The sequence below is a fragment of the Papio anubis genome, chromosome 13, assembly GCF_008728515.1.
Source record: "Papio anubis isolate 15944 chromosome 13, Panubis1.0, whole genome shotgun sequence".
Taxonomy (NCBI): domain Eukaryota; kingdom Metazoa; phylum Chordata; class Mammalia; order Primates; family Cercopithecidae; genus Papio; species Papio anubis.
In genome coordinates this window covers 98,313,936-98,331,294 of record NC_044988.1, presented here as the reverse complement: position 1 = coordinate 98,331,294, position 17,359 = coordinate 98,313,936, and the positions used below count along the sequence as shown (strand labels likewise).

The following is a 17,359-nucleotide window of genomic DNA, read 5'->3' as shown; positions in this document are numbered from 1 at the left end:
TTTAATATGTATCCATCTTGTAAATAAAGATGCACTTTCCAAGCTTAGAATGATTTAGAAAAGAACACACATTTAAAAATGACAAATTTTGGCTGGGTGCAGTAGGTCACGCCTATAATCCCAGCACTTTGGGAGCCTGAGTGGGATGGATCACTTGAGGTTAGAAGTTCAAGACAAGCCTGGGCAACATGGTGAAACCCCATCGGTACTAAAAAATTAGCCTGGTGTGGTGATGCATGCCTGTAGTCCCAGCTGCTTGGGATGCTGAGGCATGAGAATCACTTGAACCCAGAGGGCAGAGGAGGTTACAGTAAGCCGAGATCATGCCACTGCACTCCAGTCTGGGCGACAGAGTGAAAGACTGTCTCAGTCAATCAATCAATCAATAACAAATTTCATAACATAAAACTAAAAGGCTACTGTGTGTTTTTTTAAAATAATATATCACCTAAATGAAAACAACCTTGGAAAAAACATACAAAGCTACTGTAATAACTTTTTCTGTGATATTGAAGGGTTAATATCTTATATAATGATATATATAAGATCTATAATATACTACAGATATTACAGGATAAATATCTATGTAAGATCTTACAAATTCATGTAGAAACCACTGAACATTTGTAATGAATACACCAAATCCATAGAAGAGAAAGTAAACATGCAAAGGAGTATAGATTAAAACAGTGATTACCATTTTCACTATGTGTGTTTTTCGCTCCTTGTGTATTTTTTTAAAAAAACTTTTTGACAGATAAGGTTTTTAGTTTTGCAATGAATTTCATAGTCTTCAAAGTCAGAATAAAGATTTCTGCCTAACAATTAGCTGACAGGAAGATACCTTTAAATGTTTTTTTCTTTTTGTTTCCAGGAAGTATTGATGAAGATGTTGTGGTGATAGAAGCTTCCTCCACTCCCCAGGTTACTGCCAATGAAGAAATTAATGTTACCTCAACTGATAGTGAAGTGGAGATTGTAACAGTTGGAGAAGGCTATCGGTGAGATTTTAATTCTTAATTAAATCTTTGAAATTTTAAATATAAATATTAAACCTATTTGTGCTGCAGATATTTGCATTATTTTTATTTTTTTGAGACCCAGTTTGAGTATGCATATATCAGATTAGTGGATTTTTTTTTTTTTTTTGTAAGAGACAGAATATTGCTATGTTACCCAGGCTGGACTTGAGCCCCTTGGCTCCAGTGATTCTCTTGTCTCATTCTCCATAGTACTGGGACTGTAGGCACATGCCACCAAGCCCGTCTAGATTTGTGGTTTTCAAAGCAGGCTGCCTTAAACTCACCTGGAGAGATAATAAAATAAAGCTATATTGTTGCCTAGACTCTTTCCCAGATTTGAACTAGAATTTTAGAGGTTAGTCTTTTTAAAAGCACCCCAAGTATCCAATGAGAGTTAAGAGTTAATGCTCTGAATAAACAGTAATTTTACTTAGTGTTTTATAAAATTGTATTGTATTTTATTTGTTTATTTATTTATTTATTTTGAGATGGAGTCTCGCTCTGTCGCCCAGGCTGGAGTGCATTGGCCAGATCTCAGTTCACTGCAAGTTCCGCCTCCCGGGCTTATGCCATTCTCCTGACTCAGCCTCCCGAGTAGCTGGGACTACAGGCGCCCGCCACCTCGCCCGGCTAATTTTTTGTATTTTTTAGTAGAGACGGGTTTGACCGTGTTAGCCAGGATGGTCTCGGTCTCCTGACCTCGTGATCCGCCCGCCTCAGCCTCCCAAAGTGCTGGGATTATAGGCTTGAGCCACCGCGCCCGGCCAAATTGTATTTTTTTAATGATGTGGAGAATTGATCTCCTTTGAAATTTAGATGTGAATAGTATGTAAATATTTGGGATGATATTAAAATTAAAAATGAAAAAAATATTAAGGGGTATTGATGTTGAAATAGCCCTTTTGGTTAGAATCTACTTGTTTCAATATGTTACTCACTGATACTAGTGAAACTTGTGCTGTTACTGTGTTAGGGCACCCTAATTCAAAACATATTGTTTGACTCTTTGTCCTTCACTTAGTAATTTTATCTGTGCTCTGAACTAACACATCAATGAAACATCCTCATCTGTTTTTATAAATAACTGGAAAAGAGGTTGCCTTATTTCAGAATCACTTTACTGTCCCTGTGAAATATCAACTCCTATCACTTTGACTTTCCCTGTGAAATATCAGCTCCTAACACAGCATTCATCTTATACTTTAGATGATTATAAGTATTCGTAATAATAGCAATAAAGAGTTGCTTTGTTACATTTGATACACCAAACTAATAAACAGATGAATATTAATTTTTGTGTTGGAACGAATTTAGAAGTGCATTAGCTTGTTGCATGTTAATATGTTACTGATTTTAAAAGTATATATTCATATTTCTGACATCTGTTACAAACACTTAGAACATGCTTTTCCACTTGCCATTTTAGCATCAAAGTGCTACTTCTAAAGGCATGGAAGTGAGCATTCTATAACATATCCTTGTTTGTTTTAATTTTATATGATTTTCCCCAACTCTGAGTAAAACCGATAATCAGTGTTATGTACCACACCTATCCTGTGACTGTGCATAGTGCTTGGTACAACATTGACTCAATTTTTATGAGCTGTAAGGACTACTGAAATTACAGACATTTTTCATTGTAGGACTAGAGGTCTTGTTTTGGACATGGTTGATGTCAAGCAGATGCATTTACCTGAGTAATAGACAATGATCTTGAAAAAGACCCACAGTGTACATGACCCATTCTTATATTTCCTTATTGTTATCTGAGATATTAACTTTGTTATTGTTTAGCTGGGTTTTGGCCCTTTCGTTTATTTTGCTTATTTATTTATTTTTTTGGGATGGAGTCTCCCTCTGTCACCCAGGCTGGAGGGCAGTGGCGCCATCTTGGCTCACCGCAGCCTCCGTCTCCCAGGTTCAAGCAATTCTCCTGCCTCAGCCTCGTGAGTAGCTGGGATTACAGGCATGAGCCACCACGCCTGGCTAATTTTTTTTTGTATTTTTAGTAGAGACGGGGTTTCACCATATTGGCCAGGCTGGTCTCGAACTCCTGACCTTGTGATCTGCCCACCTCGGCCTCCCAAAGTGCTGGGATTACAGGCGTGAGCCACCTATGCTCGGCCTGGCTCTTTCATGTAAGAGAGTATTTCTGTGTTTTAGAGTTTTGTGTCAGGATTTGACAGTTGTTACTAATCATAGTGGCCACTAATACCTCCTTGAGATTTCCTCATACATTCAGTTTTTTTGCAGTTGTTCCATCTAGTAGAATATGATGGCTTTCACAGAAGTACTGCAAAGTGGACCTATAATTTACTTCAGCTATTAAGAGCTTCCCAGAGATAATAGACTACTCAGTCTCATCATAGACTTTTGGTTTTTCAAGAATTTTAAATGGTGATATCTGTCCTCAGATAAAACCATTTTATCCCATGACATTTGTTTACTATCATGGCTCAAGCTATACCACAACTGTTTCTGATATGTGCTATCCTGTTTTGACAGTGGCTCCGTAATTAACCTTTATACTCCTTCTTAAGAATTTTATTTTAGAATTTGAACTTTTTAAACTCTAGGTTCTATAATCGTTGAAGTTCAAGTTGGGCTGTAAATGTTGAGGCCATTTTCAACCCACTTTGACCTTTGGAGTTCTCTACTGAATGGTTAAGCTCCCACCCCCGATGACCTTTTATATTGCAGATATTTTCCATAAATGCTGACAATAAGCTTATAAGCAGTTTTATATTAGTTTGAGCAGGAGAAAGCCCTTGTGTTTTATTGACCTCACCTTTCTAAAAGAGTTATTTTTTTCTCCTGGAGACTTAGGACTGCATATTCTACATATTATCCCTGTATATCCTCAGTCCAAATCTTTAGTAGTTGAGTCCTTAAAAGTATATACACCTGTAAGTAAATTTAGACCAGTGTAATGCCACACACATACTTAAATGAAGTTAGATGTTTAGGGTTCGCAGTCACATGTTTTAAAAGCATAAAGTAGCTCACGCAAATGATATTTCTTGTGGCTACCAAACTAATAAACTAATCAGAATATCCTTACATCTACACATCAGGAAATCTCCCTGGTGCTTGTTTATTATTATTATTATTATTTTGTTTTCTTTTATGGCAATACTAGAAGCTTAGCTTGGTTTAGGACTCCTAAAGCAATGTTTTGCAAATCTGTCCTGAGCTAAACATACAAGACCTTGTGGATATTATTAAATGTGTAGGATGTTATTTTTATTCCTTTACCTATGGTGAATAATTTTAACTATTAACTGAAAATGTAAACAGTTTATTATAACCTGGGTAAATACCCAAAGTAACCGTGGAAGAGAGAGTAGCATTCTTGAAACAGAATCCTGTATTTTACACTAATAATTGGTACAACATAGCATTTCTTATATTCTTAGGTCAATTAGTCGGTGATTCATTCAGCAAAGTTTACTGAGTGCCAGACATTGTGCTAGTCATGATTTTTAATTCTATTACGATTATTTCTCTGGAGAAATTTTGTATGAAAAATGTAACATTTAGTAAGAAAGGCTTATGGGTTTTTGTGGTGACTAATAATTCTTTATTTATATTTACTAACTTAATATTGATGTCATTTAAGGTCTCGTTCAACCCTTGGACACTCCAGATCTCACTGGAGCCAGGGTTCAAGTTCTCATGCAAGTCGGCCACAGGAGCCACGGAACCGCAGTAGGATTTCTACTGTTATACAGCCCTTGAGGCAGAATGCAGCAGAAGTTGTGGACCTTACCGTTGATGAAGATGGTAAATTGAAGTAGTAACAGTAGAAAATTATAAAAGGAGTTTGATAAAAGGAAATCTTTTAATATGCTAGAAACCCCTTCTGCTTACTGGTAATGTATTTTTAAACTACAGGGAAATTGTCAGATTTTTAAATCTCAAGTTTTTAATTGATATAATATCCTACGCTTGTAAATTTACATAAAATTCTTTGTGGTTATTGTTTCAATACTTGCTAGCTATTTTCTCAGGAAAAAATATTTTTACAAATGGTAGTTTGAGGTTAGCTCAAACTAGTTTAGTTTGATTTGTAATATGATTGTCTTTAACTTGCCATGAAAAAGTAGAAGCAGCACTTTTTAAATATAAACACAAAAGCAGTATAACTGAATTTTAAATGACTAATACTGGCTATTTGAAATGTCTAATTTTACTTTTAAAGGTTATGTTATCCTTCAATATTATTGATACCTTTTTGTGCTGCTCATTTTTTGTATTGTATTTTGGCTTACAGCTGTACCCAAGTAACTGAGGAAACAAAACCAGAGTTGGAATACAGACATTAGGAAAAGTGGTGGGATTTATGAATATATGAATGAATACATATGCGAATTTGCCCGCATATTAAGAATCATCTTGAGGTATTATTAGTTATATCTTAGGAAATGGTCAATCATAATTTCCCAAAAGGAAAACGATAAGCCATATATGAGTTTGTTAGGTTTGGGAGTTAGCTATAAATTGGGCAAAGAATATATCAGGTAGGTCGAAAGAGTTGGAGGCCATATGCAATCAGCTCTTCTATGGTCTATTTGCAGTTTTGGTGGTCTTAACTTTCAGAGTATCAGTACTCAGTTGTTTATGAAGAGATAAACAACTGTTTGCCTTTCATTCAACAGTCTCTTCGTTTTTGTTTTGAAACACCATAAATTATCTGTAAGACAGTGGTTAATGTAATAGGGATTAATGATGAGAGTTAATTAAATATAGGGTGACTATTTTGGAAACTTTCTGTTTGTGTTCCAATGTGACACCTGCTAGCCGGTAAGTAGGAGAAGGTGATAGAGTAGCCGTTTCCACATTACAGTAAGTTGAACCAGAATTTACACTTTGCTGGGTTAAAAGTATTCCAGTGATCAGTAGATGCTCCCTTTCCCCCACTAGTTTTTCTCAGTGGAAGGCTTCTTCTCTCTTATTAAAAATAAATCCAAAACTAAGTACATCAGACCAGTGGTTCTCAAATAGGGGCAGTTTTCTCCCCCAAGTGATATTTGGCAGTGTCTGGAGACATTTTTGGTTTTCACAGTTAGGGGAGGTTGCTACTGACATCTGATGGATAGAGACCATGGTTGTCGCTAAACATTGTACAGTTCACAGTGCATATCTCCTCGCCAACGAACAAAATATTGTCTAGCCCAAAATGTTAGTATTGCCAAGGTTGAGAAACACTAGTTAAACTATTTACAAATAAACAGAAGTTCTTTTCCCCCTTTTTTATGTACAAGCAATTTGCATATACATTTGGACACACCCTCATTCAAAGTGTCCCATATAGACTCACAGTTATTATTTGTGCCTAAGGAATTAGCTTACCATAGTGTATTGTATAGAAAGTCAACCCTCTCATTCCATAGCACATTAAGAGACTCCCTTATTTTCAGGTTTAATTGTTGTGACTATGCTTTGGATGGATTTATTCCCATTGTTCTCAATTTTAAGCAACCATTTTAAACTTAGTTCTTTGAAACTTACTTGTAAGTTGAAGTCTACCTGAAATTTCTTTTACTTTCTGATGGAAAAATGTTAATTTTTATTAGAAAGCACTGGTGAATATTAGTATTTACAAAATTTTCTTTGGAAAACATATAAAAGGCATGGAAAGAAGATTAAAACAGATATTAGAAATCATAGCTAATGTTAAGTGATTGCTGTCTGTAAAGCATCATACAAAGTATGTGATCTCAGTTCATCCTAATGACAGTTCTATTAAGAAATTCTGATACTTTCCCAGTTCTACAGATGAGGAAATGGAGAATGGTTAAGTAACTTATTTATATTCATACTGTCAGTAGTGAAATCAATATTGCTATCCAGGCAGTCTTACCCTAGAATCCATATTGTGCCAGACACATTATGGTTTGTAACACTATTCTGACAGCTTGTGATCATGTGTATGTGCATAGCAAGGAACTTTTACTTTCCTTTTACTCTTCTTTGTTATAGATCAGACAACTTATTTAGAAGCTACCTGAAAAACTATTAAATTACCTAAATTATTGAAATATGCATATCAGTGTTGAATTTTTAAAAATGTGGTCATATTTTGTTAACTTGTCAGTTTGATATTGCAGTTTAGCTTTATGAAAGCTTTCTTTACTGTATGTTATTAGAGAGCTTGTATTTTTAAAGTTTTGTTATTTAATAATTATAAACACATTAGCTTAGATTAAAATATAACCCTTTATCTAATTTGTTTTGAAATGCTAAGTTGACGTTTTGTATTTTGTAGAACCTACTGTAGTACCAACCACTTCTGCAAGAATGGAATCACAAGCTACTAGCGCTTCCATTAACAATTCAAATCCATCTACCTCTGAGCAGGCCTCTGATACTGCTTCAGCTGTCACCAGTAGCCAACCTTCCACAGTGTCAGAGACTTCAGCTACTCTTACAAGCAATAGTACCACTGGCACTTCTATAGGAGGTATGTAAAAAAAGTGGGGGAGGGGAGACTTTTTGTCATTACTTTTGTTAGGGAAAATATTATTGTTTTTAAGTCTAAGATTTTAGCTATGTTAATAAGCGGGTATTCTTACGTTATAGTAAACTTCGTATGTTATCAAGATAGTCTTTACTATAATTAGGCTGATTTCATATTTGAGTTTGTATGCTATATGTGACCAGAGTATTATACCTCAAATAAGAGAGCTTGGGGAGAAGTAAGTGGCTGACACCAAAAGCATGAGCAACAAAACCAAAAGTAGATAAGTTGAACTTCATCAAAATTTAAAACTTTCGTGCATTGAAGGACGCTATCAAGATAGTGAAAGACAGCCTACAGAATGGGGGAAAGAAAAATATTGCAAATCCTATATCTGATAAGCAATTTAGAAACCAGAATCTACAAAGCACTCTTAAAACAGCCCAACAGGTTGGGTGTGGTGGCTCATGCTTGTAATTCCAGTATTTGGGAGGTTGAGGCAGGAGGATCACTTGAGGGCAGGAGTTCGAGACCAGCCTGGCCAACGTGGTGAAACCCTATCTCTATTTATATTTAAAAAATAAAAAAGTAAAAACAAACAAAAAGCCCCAACCTAACAGAAAGACAACCCAATTTTAAAATGAGGCAGGATTTGAATAGATATTTCTGAAGAAGTTATACAAATGACCGAGAAGCACAAGGTGCTCAACATCACTAATCGTTAGGGAAATGCAAATGAAAACCCCAATGAGATACCACTTTGCACCCCACTAGTGTGTCTCTAATTACAACACAAACAAAAATACAAAATCACCAGTCTTGGCAAGGATGCAGAGAAATTGGAACCCTTGTGAATTGCTGGTAGGAATGCAAAATGGTGCAACTGCTGAGGAAAACACTTTGATGGTTCCTCAGAAAGTTAAATGGAGTTACCGTTGGATGCACTAAGTCCACTCCTTAGGTATCTTCCCAAAATAATTGAGAATGAGCATGGGAGTTTTTAAAATTTTGATGATGTCCATTTTCTGGGGTTTTTTGGTTATTGTTGTTTCTTTTGGTGTCATATCTAAGAAACCATTGCCTAATCCAGGGTTACAAATATTTATTCCGGAGTTTTCTTTACAGTTTTAGCTCTTATCTCAAGATAGTTCTTATGTTTCAATTAGCAATGATATCTCTGGCTCTCTCTCGTATCATTTGTTTAACTGAGACTTATAATGGTACAGAGATAGGAACTTGCTAACTGCTTACCACTAGGGACACTGTAGACCCTGTAGCTTGTGGATTGACTAAATCACCATTAATAATGAAACCATCTTATATTTTCTATCACTTTTTGCTTTTAATAGTGTCTCATTTAATTCTTTTAATATTCATGTAATTTACATCTAACAGATTAGAAAACTACGTGTGGCTGGATCAGGAAGTACTCTCTCCTCTGGAAAACTGAGGGCAGCACTAAGAAACATTCTCAAAGAGATTTCCCAGGAGTGTCTTTTTTATTTTTTTGGCCCAGGCTAGTCTTGAAGTTCCAGGCTCAGGTGATCCTCCTCCCTCAGCCTCCCAAGTAGCTAGGACTACAGGTGTGAACCTCTGTGCCCAGTAGGGGTGTCTTTTAAGTACGTTCTCTGAAAAAATGTAGGCAGAAATCAAATGGGCTTTTATTTCATTTGTTGAGTACATACTCTTCACTTAGCTTGTTACTTGGGTATCTTATATAATATTGTATATATTTTAACTCTTTAAAAAAAAAAAAAATCCTTGACGTGGTGAGACTCCCACCTGTAATCCCAGCTCTTTGGGAAGCCAGGGCAGGCGGATCACTTGAGCCCAGGAGTTTGAGACCAGCCTACACAACATGGTGAAACCTTGTCTCCTTTGAAAAAAAGAAAACAAAAGCAAACAAACAAACAAAAAAAGAAAATTGCAGAAATTAGCGAGGCGTGGTGACACACACCTGTAGTCCCAGCTACTCAGAGACTGAGTCAGGAGTATATCATGTGATCCTGAGAAGTCGAGGCTGCAGTGATCCTCGATGGCACCACTGCACTCCAGCCCGGCTGACAGAGCAAGACCCTGTTTCAAAAAGTAAAAAAGTTATTGATGTTGGCATTTCTCTTACCATTTCAGACATGAGGAAACCTGAGAAGTTAAGTACCTTGACAAAACTGTAATAATCTTTGAGGCAGGGATTTGACTTCTCATTGACGCCTGTCTCCTGTTATAGCTTTATGTAGCATTATTCTTTTTTTTTTTTTTTCTGTGAGACAGGGCCTGACTCTCTTGCCCAGGTCCGTGTGCAGTGGTGCAATCTTGGCTCACTGCAGTCTCCGCCTCCCAGGCTCAAGTGATCCTCCTGACTAGCTGGGGGACCACAGGCATGCACCACCACGCCCGGCTAATTTTTGTAATTTTGTAGAGATGGGAGGTTTTGCCATGTTGCCGTGTTGCCCACACTGGCCTCAGTCTCCTGGGCTCGAACAATCCACCTGCCTCAGCCTCCGGAAGTGCTGGGATTACAGGTGTGAGCTACCACACTTGGTCTATCTGTAGCATTATTCTTATATACATTTTATGTGATACAGTCCCAACTTTATTTCAGAATAGTCCGAAAACTTTTATATGTAAATCCGCATTCATTTACAAATCAGATTTAATTTCTGAGCATCTTGGCTACAGTCCTAAATGGGCCTCTCTTAAGGTCCATTTCCTTCCAGGACACTATGGAACATTAGTTCAACTATTTTCTCCACCACCTGTTCTTATCTTGTACCTCTTTGAATATTTCCAACCCTCACATTCAAGCCATCTAGCTTCACACTTATCCAAGTTCCTCCATAAATTTATGGTTTCTAATCCTGGGCTTTCTATAGGAAATCTTGATCAGATATCTTGATCAGTTCCCTTTCCTTCCACTAAGTGCCTATTTCAAAACACTCTTCTTTTCCTCAAGGTTTTCATTCCCCAGGGGAAATTTTAAAAAATGAATAAATGGAAGTTCTTAAGCATGAACTCCTGCAACTTCCAACGCCTCCATATAAACTTTTGTGGCTCTCTACCTGACCTCCTCTACTAATTCCCAGTCTCCTAACTCTTTCCTGTCCCTTCCAGTTCCTTTATCTGTGCTCTACCTCTTATCCTTTCCTTTGTCCTTAACCTTGCTTCAACTGATATCTTCCCTGTGTCTTCAGCATCTTCTCTGGTTTCATTTCCTTAGTACATGCGCATGTACACTTGTGTTATGTCTATGTACATTTAAGTGTATTTTTGTCACACTAAACTCTTTCCTCTAATGGGCTTCTGACTCCTTTCATAATGAATAAACATGATCTTATAAAATCTAACAATAGTCTCCTTTTCATAATTCGTTTTCTTCCCAGGACTGTGTTCTCATCCTTCTCACTAGCCCATTTCATTACTGTAAGTGTTGTCACCTATCACTAGTATGCTGATGACTCTCTCTTCTGTGTTTTTGACCACTGTATTTGTTTTAAACGTCTTTTTTTTTTTTTTTTTTTTTATTCGAGACAGGGTCTTGCTTTGTCACGTAGGCTGGAGTACAGGCTCACTGCAGCCTCCACTTTCCAGGCTCAAGTGATCCTCCTGCATTAGCCCCACAAGTAGCCCCACAAGTAGTCTACACTTCACCACACCTGGTCAATTTATGTATTTTTTGTAGAGATAGAGTTTTGCCATGTTGCCCAGGCTGGTCTTGAACTCCTGGACTCAAGCAATTCACTTGCCTCAGCTTTCCGAAGTGCTGGGATTACAGTCGTGAGCCACCATGCCTGGCCATTTTAGACTTTCATATCCAGTTGCTTCTTGGACATCTGTCCTGGACCATTCTGCAGTCAGTTCAAACTCAATGTGCCACAAACAGCTCATTATCTGCCTGACCTCTCCATGTGGTCCTTGTGTTATGCATACATGATATCCTATATATTCATTTGTTTAACACATATTTATTGATTGCACACTATATGTCAAGCACTGTTCTAGGTAGTGGGAACAAAACAGATAAATTTTTGTTCTAACAGAGCTTACACTGTAGTGAATAACAATAGCTAACATTTGTTGAGCCTATAATGTAGGCCGGTGGATTTACCTATAATAACTGAGTTTTGCAGTAACCAATGAGGGAGATTTTATTACTCTTCTCATTCTACAGGTGAAATAACATATCCAAGATTATATGATAGTGGAACAAGAATTCAAACCTAGGCAATCTGGCGTGGCACCTCTCCTTTTCGCCTTTATGCCAAGATTTCTCAACCTTGGCACTATTATTGACTTTGGGCCAGATAGTTCTTACAGTGGGAGGTGGGGAAGGACTGTGCATTACAGGATATTTAGCAGCATCCTTGGTTTCTAGCCTCTAAATTCTAGTAACATCACCTCCCCTCTGATTGTGACAACCAAAAATGTCTCCAGGCATTGCCAGATATTGGGGGCAGCATTGCTTTATGCTATGCTAGAACCCAGTGCTTCTGTTCTAATATTGGTTGATTTGTATCCTAAATTGTCTCCATGCTTGATGATGAGCTCCTTAAGGGCCAAAGAGCAAGTGTTTCTCTTCTTGGTACTTAGCTACATGATTGCATGCTGCTTTTCCCTTGTGAATTTAACTTAAATATAGAAAGCGCTTATTGAGCCACCTACATTGTGCAAGCAAGTTTCTGGTTGCTAAAGATAAAAACAGCAAAGGCAGACCTTACTGTAAGTTATGTTAAAGGCCAGGACTTTTCATTTTCACCGTTGTATTATCCAGTGCCTTTTGTAGATCTTTTTGTTTGTTTGCTTGTTTGTTTGTTTTTTGAGACGGAGTCTCGCTGTGTCACCCAGGCTGGAGGGCAGTGGCGCCATCTCGGCTCACTGCAAACTCTGCCTCCCGGGTTCACACCATTCTCCTGCCTCAGCCTCCCGAGTGGCCGGGATTACAGGTGCCCGCCACCATGCCCGACTAATTTTTGTATTTTTAGTAGAGATGGGGTTTCACCGTGTTAGCCAGGATGGTCTCAATCTCCTGATGTCGTGATCCGCCCGCCTCTGCCTCACAAAGTGGTGGGATTACAGACATGAGCCACCAAGTCCGGCCCCTTTTGTAGATCTTTTACCGCGACTTTATTGTGTGTAAGACTGTTGAATGAATGATTAAAGTCATGCCTGCATCTCGGTAATCCTGTTAGAGTTACTGAAGGCACTCCTAGGAGGCACTTTAACTAAATTATTGTCACTGGGCTGTGGAGTTAATTTCCCTGATGCAGGTTCATGATTGTCTCATTTTTAGTGGGCCCTCTATGGGTTTATTATAATAGAAAAGGAAGTGTTTTATTTACTGAATCGTATGTCTTTGTATTTTACCTCTAATTTATGGCAATTTTATTTGGGTAGTAACTCTTGAATGAGAAGCTAATTGGTTGTCTTTACTTTCGGATGCAAGCCTATTTGAGAAACAAAGAGGTTCTGGACTATAGGAAAATAGACTATTTAATTGGAAGCCAAATCTGTTGCCTAGGAAGTAAAGCTAAAAGGTCAGTCTTTTTTTTGAAGCCATACTGTTAATGATTTTACACCTTAAGTATGTGTTCAGCCTTAAATACATTATAGTCATTGTGCTTCCTCTTCTCTCAATCTGATTTTTATATTCAAAATGCTCAAAGGTAAAAGATGACAAGCTATTTCTGAACAGATGTGTGTCATATCCATCACTTTAGTGATGGTTATAAACTCATACCCTGACTTTTTGAGTCACACGTAATCCTCAGGTAACTTGGTTTGTAAAATTACAGTGTCAGAGTTGGAAGGAACCATGAAGGTAATTTAGTGTATCCTAGTGAGTGAGCTTAGTGTCTCAAAGGTTTTCAACCTTTTTTCCTGATGTAATACACAATAAATGATATTGACTTGTATAACACTTTTACATAGGGACTAAGATAAAACCCTGAAAATGCTGTAGCAAGTAAAGCTACTGTAATAATGAATAATTGCTATACATATTGTAATTTATAGGAAACAGTTACTTAATGTTGGGTTCAGCATAGCCCTAAGACACTGTTGATCACGGTCAGTTCCTGATAGGCTAGTTTTAACACTGTCCAGGTTATTCAACACATTTGGAATACAAGTGAATGAAAGTAACGTAATTATAGAACTGACTTTGGAACTGCTATTATTTGTTTTAAAAAGTAGATAATTTGTTGTCTTTGTTATTATTACAAATTACAATATTTAACATAATTCTCAGGGCAATTAGAGGTTAGTGACAGTTTGTATTTTTCTTCCGTCCAAGTTCACAGACCCGTGAATTCGAGTTCCCAGGTTAAGAACCTTTACAAAAGGGTTGGGAGATTAGCCCCCATAGGCCAGACTAGGAACTTGGAAAAAACGAATATACAGAAATTTAGATTAGAGCTACTGGGTAACAGAGGTTAGAGCACAGACCTTGAAGAGATGAGAATCAGGAAAGGCAGGATAGGACATGTAAGAGAGGGCAGAGCCAGGAGAATTTTAGGGAAATTTGCTGGAATCTTATCAAGCAATCTGAAGCACCCCCCTACCCGGGTTCATTTATGTGAGCCCATAATTCCCTTTATTGTTTAAGCTGTTTTGGTTGGATTTTTATTTTATTTGTAAATAAGCAGAAGATTCCTAATTGATATATTGGCCCAGAAGAGATTAGCTAGGTACTTTGAGCCACATAGGAGCAAGGTATCCCTACTCTTGGGTACTCCAAAATCAAGGCTAGGACAGTAATGTTCCAGAATTCTGAGGATTCTGAGGAGATGCCTCAGAGTCAGAGTGGGGGTTTAAGGGTGGCAGCAGGGCAAGGATTTGGCTTTAGGCTCTTCACTCTTATAATTTAATCAGAGGCTTCAGTTTTTTTAAATCTCTTTTATATAGTTTCCATATAATATTTAGTTTGAGGAAAAGTTTCTGGGTTTTAAATGAGTTTGAAACACTGACACAGACTTACAGGGGATACTTTTGCAGTTCTTCTGTCATAGAAGAACATACCTTCAAAATAACTGGGCATGTGGCAGAGAGCATAATCAGGACTCGTGTTTTATATCAAGACGTCTATCTTCTAACAACCGTGCAAGGCAATTTTATTACCACATTTTATAGATGAAAAGGAGATTAAATAACTTTTCTAAGGTCACATTGCTAAAGAAAGGTCCCAGATGAGAACCCAGATTCATTTGACTCCATGCTTCTTTCCCCACGATGTGACACTAAGTCACTAGATTATTATAAAGCACATTTTATTTTCCAAGTGTTAGAGTCTGATCATTTCTTATATTCTATTGTATAGCATCAAAAGGAAAGAAAAAGGATTCTGGTCCAGACATGGTGGCTTACGCCTGTAATCTAAGCACTTTGGGATGCCACGGTGGGCTGATCACCTGAGCTCAGGAAGGAGCTCGAGGCCAGCCTGGGCAATGTGGCAAAATCTCATCTCTAGAAAAAAATACAAAAATTAGCTGGGCATGGTGCTTTGTGGCTATGGCCCCAGCTACTTAGGAGGCTGAGGCAGGAGAACCTGTTGAGCCTGGGAGGTGGAGGTTGCAGTGAGCCAAGATCAAGCCACTGTACTCCAGCCTGGGTGACAGAGTGAGACCCAGTCTTTTAAAAAAAAAAAAAAAAAAGGTTGGCGGATAGAGAGACTCAGCCAGGTACACTCTGACTTGGGTGGCTGTGTCTTAAGAAGGTGAGATTTTAAGAAGTACATGGCTGTCTGCATTATTTAGGAATGATTTATGATGTTAGGGGTTCATGGAGCTCAGGGGAAGAGCATTTGCTTTGTAGCATATAGTGGAAGGACTCGTGGTATTTTTAAACTTTTAAAATGCAATTTTACTTGTAAGAAATCATTTGTTACGCCCTAGGAAAACATGATCTATTGCCATACTTACACATCACAGTAAATATGAGCCTCCTGAAAAATTTAGTTTCGGGAAAATCCCAATGAAGACCACTACCTAAAATCATATGATGTATATGTTAAGAATGTGGCACTATTGGCTGGGCGTGGTGGCTCATGCCTGTAATCCCAGCACTTTGGGAGGCCAAGGCGGGTGGATCACCTGAGGTTGGGAGTTCAAGACCGGCCTGACCAACATGGAGAAACCCCATCTGTACTAAAAATACAAAATTAGCCAGACCTGGAGGCGTATGCCTGTAATTCCAGCTACTCAGGAGGCTGAGGAAGGAGAATCGCTTTAACCCAGGCGGAGGTTTTGCTGAGCCGAGATGGCACCATTGCACTCCAACCTGGGCAACAAGAGCGAGACTCCGTCTCAAAAAAAAAAAAGAATGTGGCACTATCACATTATTTACGGAGATTTGAATTTACTAAACATTTATTAATTATTTATACCCCATACTTATTTTTTTACACAGTGATATTTCATGATTTGATTATTCTGTGCATTTTTTTCTGTTTCAAGATGACTCAAGGAGAACTACATCTAGTGCTGTAACGGAAACTGGCCCTCCTGCAATGCCAAGGTTACCTTCCTGCTGTCCCCAGCACTCACCATGTGGAGGGTCGTCACAGAACCACCATGCATTAGGACATCCTCATACAAGTTGCTTTCAGCAGCATGGTCACCATTTTCAACATCATCACCACCACCACCATACTCCCCACCCAGCTGTCCCAGTTTCTCCCTCCTTTAGTGATCCTGCTTGCCCTGTGGAAAGACCTCCACAAGTACAAGCACCTTGTGGAGCAAATAGTAGTTCTGGTACCAGCTATCATGAACAGGTATGTGGAATTTGAGTCAGTCTTTCTTTCCTGCCTCCCTTGTCTCTCCCTCTGGCCTCCCATTTCTCTTTCTCTCTCCTTCTCCCTTTTCTCTCTCTCCCTCTTCCCTCATTCCTGTCTCTCTTCCCTCCCTGCATTTCTCTCCCTGCTTTCTTCCCTCCCTCCCTCCGTTCCTCTTTTTTTTTTAACTCCTTCCCCTTCTTCCTCTGTTTCCTTTCTCTCTTTCCCTCCTTCCTTCCCTCTCTCTCCTTACTTCCCTCTCTTCCCTTTCCTCTTCCCCTTCATTCCCTCCCTTTCCTTTCTTCTTTCCCTTCCCCTTCTTCCTGTTTTAGATGACTGGAAAACCCAGCATGAGGTAGTAATTACTTGAGTTAAAACCAACCCACCTTTCTTTTTTAGTTGTGGTGGCTTCAGGAGGAGAAAAAACCCCTAGGGATAGATTTTATACACTGAATTAGTCACATTCTTACATTCAAAAATGGCCTAATTTTGTGGTCTGTGATTTCTTTTTAATTAAGTCTCTGGGATTTTCAGATGGACTGAATTATTACAACTAATTGAACGGACCAAGGATGTAGGTAATCAAAACTGATACATAATCTAAAAATCACTATTTTTTTAAAATTCTGGAATGGTTTTTGATGTTTTTAGTTAAATACAGTTGAATCTGATCTTTGGGATCTTATTTTAAACAAATTGTTGAAACTCTAGTGTTAGGCTAATTCATGAAAAATTGGAAAATTCTCCCAGTTTTTCCCCTTTTACCTCCTACTCTAGAGTTCACTATAACCTTCACTCATCTAGAAATAAACAGCCTTCTCACATGCAGACCTGTAGCATGTTTTCTCAGGAGCAGATGAGGTTTTCAGTTTATGGAGAATCAAAATGTCAGCAAAAAATTATAATTAAATTAGTTGGTATTATTAGTGAGTTCGCAAAATGTCAAATAATATTAAGTTAGTATTGGCGATCACATGGAGTAAAAGAAGTCCGATGTTCCATGCTCCTTTAACTTTTGTTATGTCACTTCCATGTATGATTGTAATACAAGTGTGGGTGTTGCAAATCGGGAGGCTGAGGAAGGAGAATCGCTTGAACCCGGGAGATGGA

The 17,359-nt window shown here is 38.1% G+C and overlaps 1 protein-coding gene across 2 annotated transcripts in view; it reads left to right on the top strand.

Annotated features, from left to right (window-relative positions):
• Positions 1–16,361, top strand: part of LOC116270077 (E3 ubiquitin-protein ligase Arkadia-like) — a 46,982-nt gene extending 30,621 nt beyond the window's left edge. The window contains exons 3-6 of one of the 2 annotated variants that reach the window (XM_031654619.1): positions 875–1,001; positions 4,642–4,805; positions 7,291–7,485; positions 15,930–16,361. In XM_031654619.1, the coding sequence (XP_031510479.1) occupies positions 875–1,001; positions 4,642–4,805; positions 7,291–7,485; positions 15,930–16,264 (821 nt within the window). In that variant the 3' untranslated portion in view covers positions 16,265–16,361. Of the gene's footprint in view, positions 1–874; positions 1,002–4,641; positions 4,806–7,290; positions 7,621–15,929 lie in introns of those variants that run through there. The other variant, XM_031654620.1, reaches the window with a different exon arrangement.
• Positions 16,362–17,359: the final 998 nt, after the last annotated feature.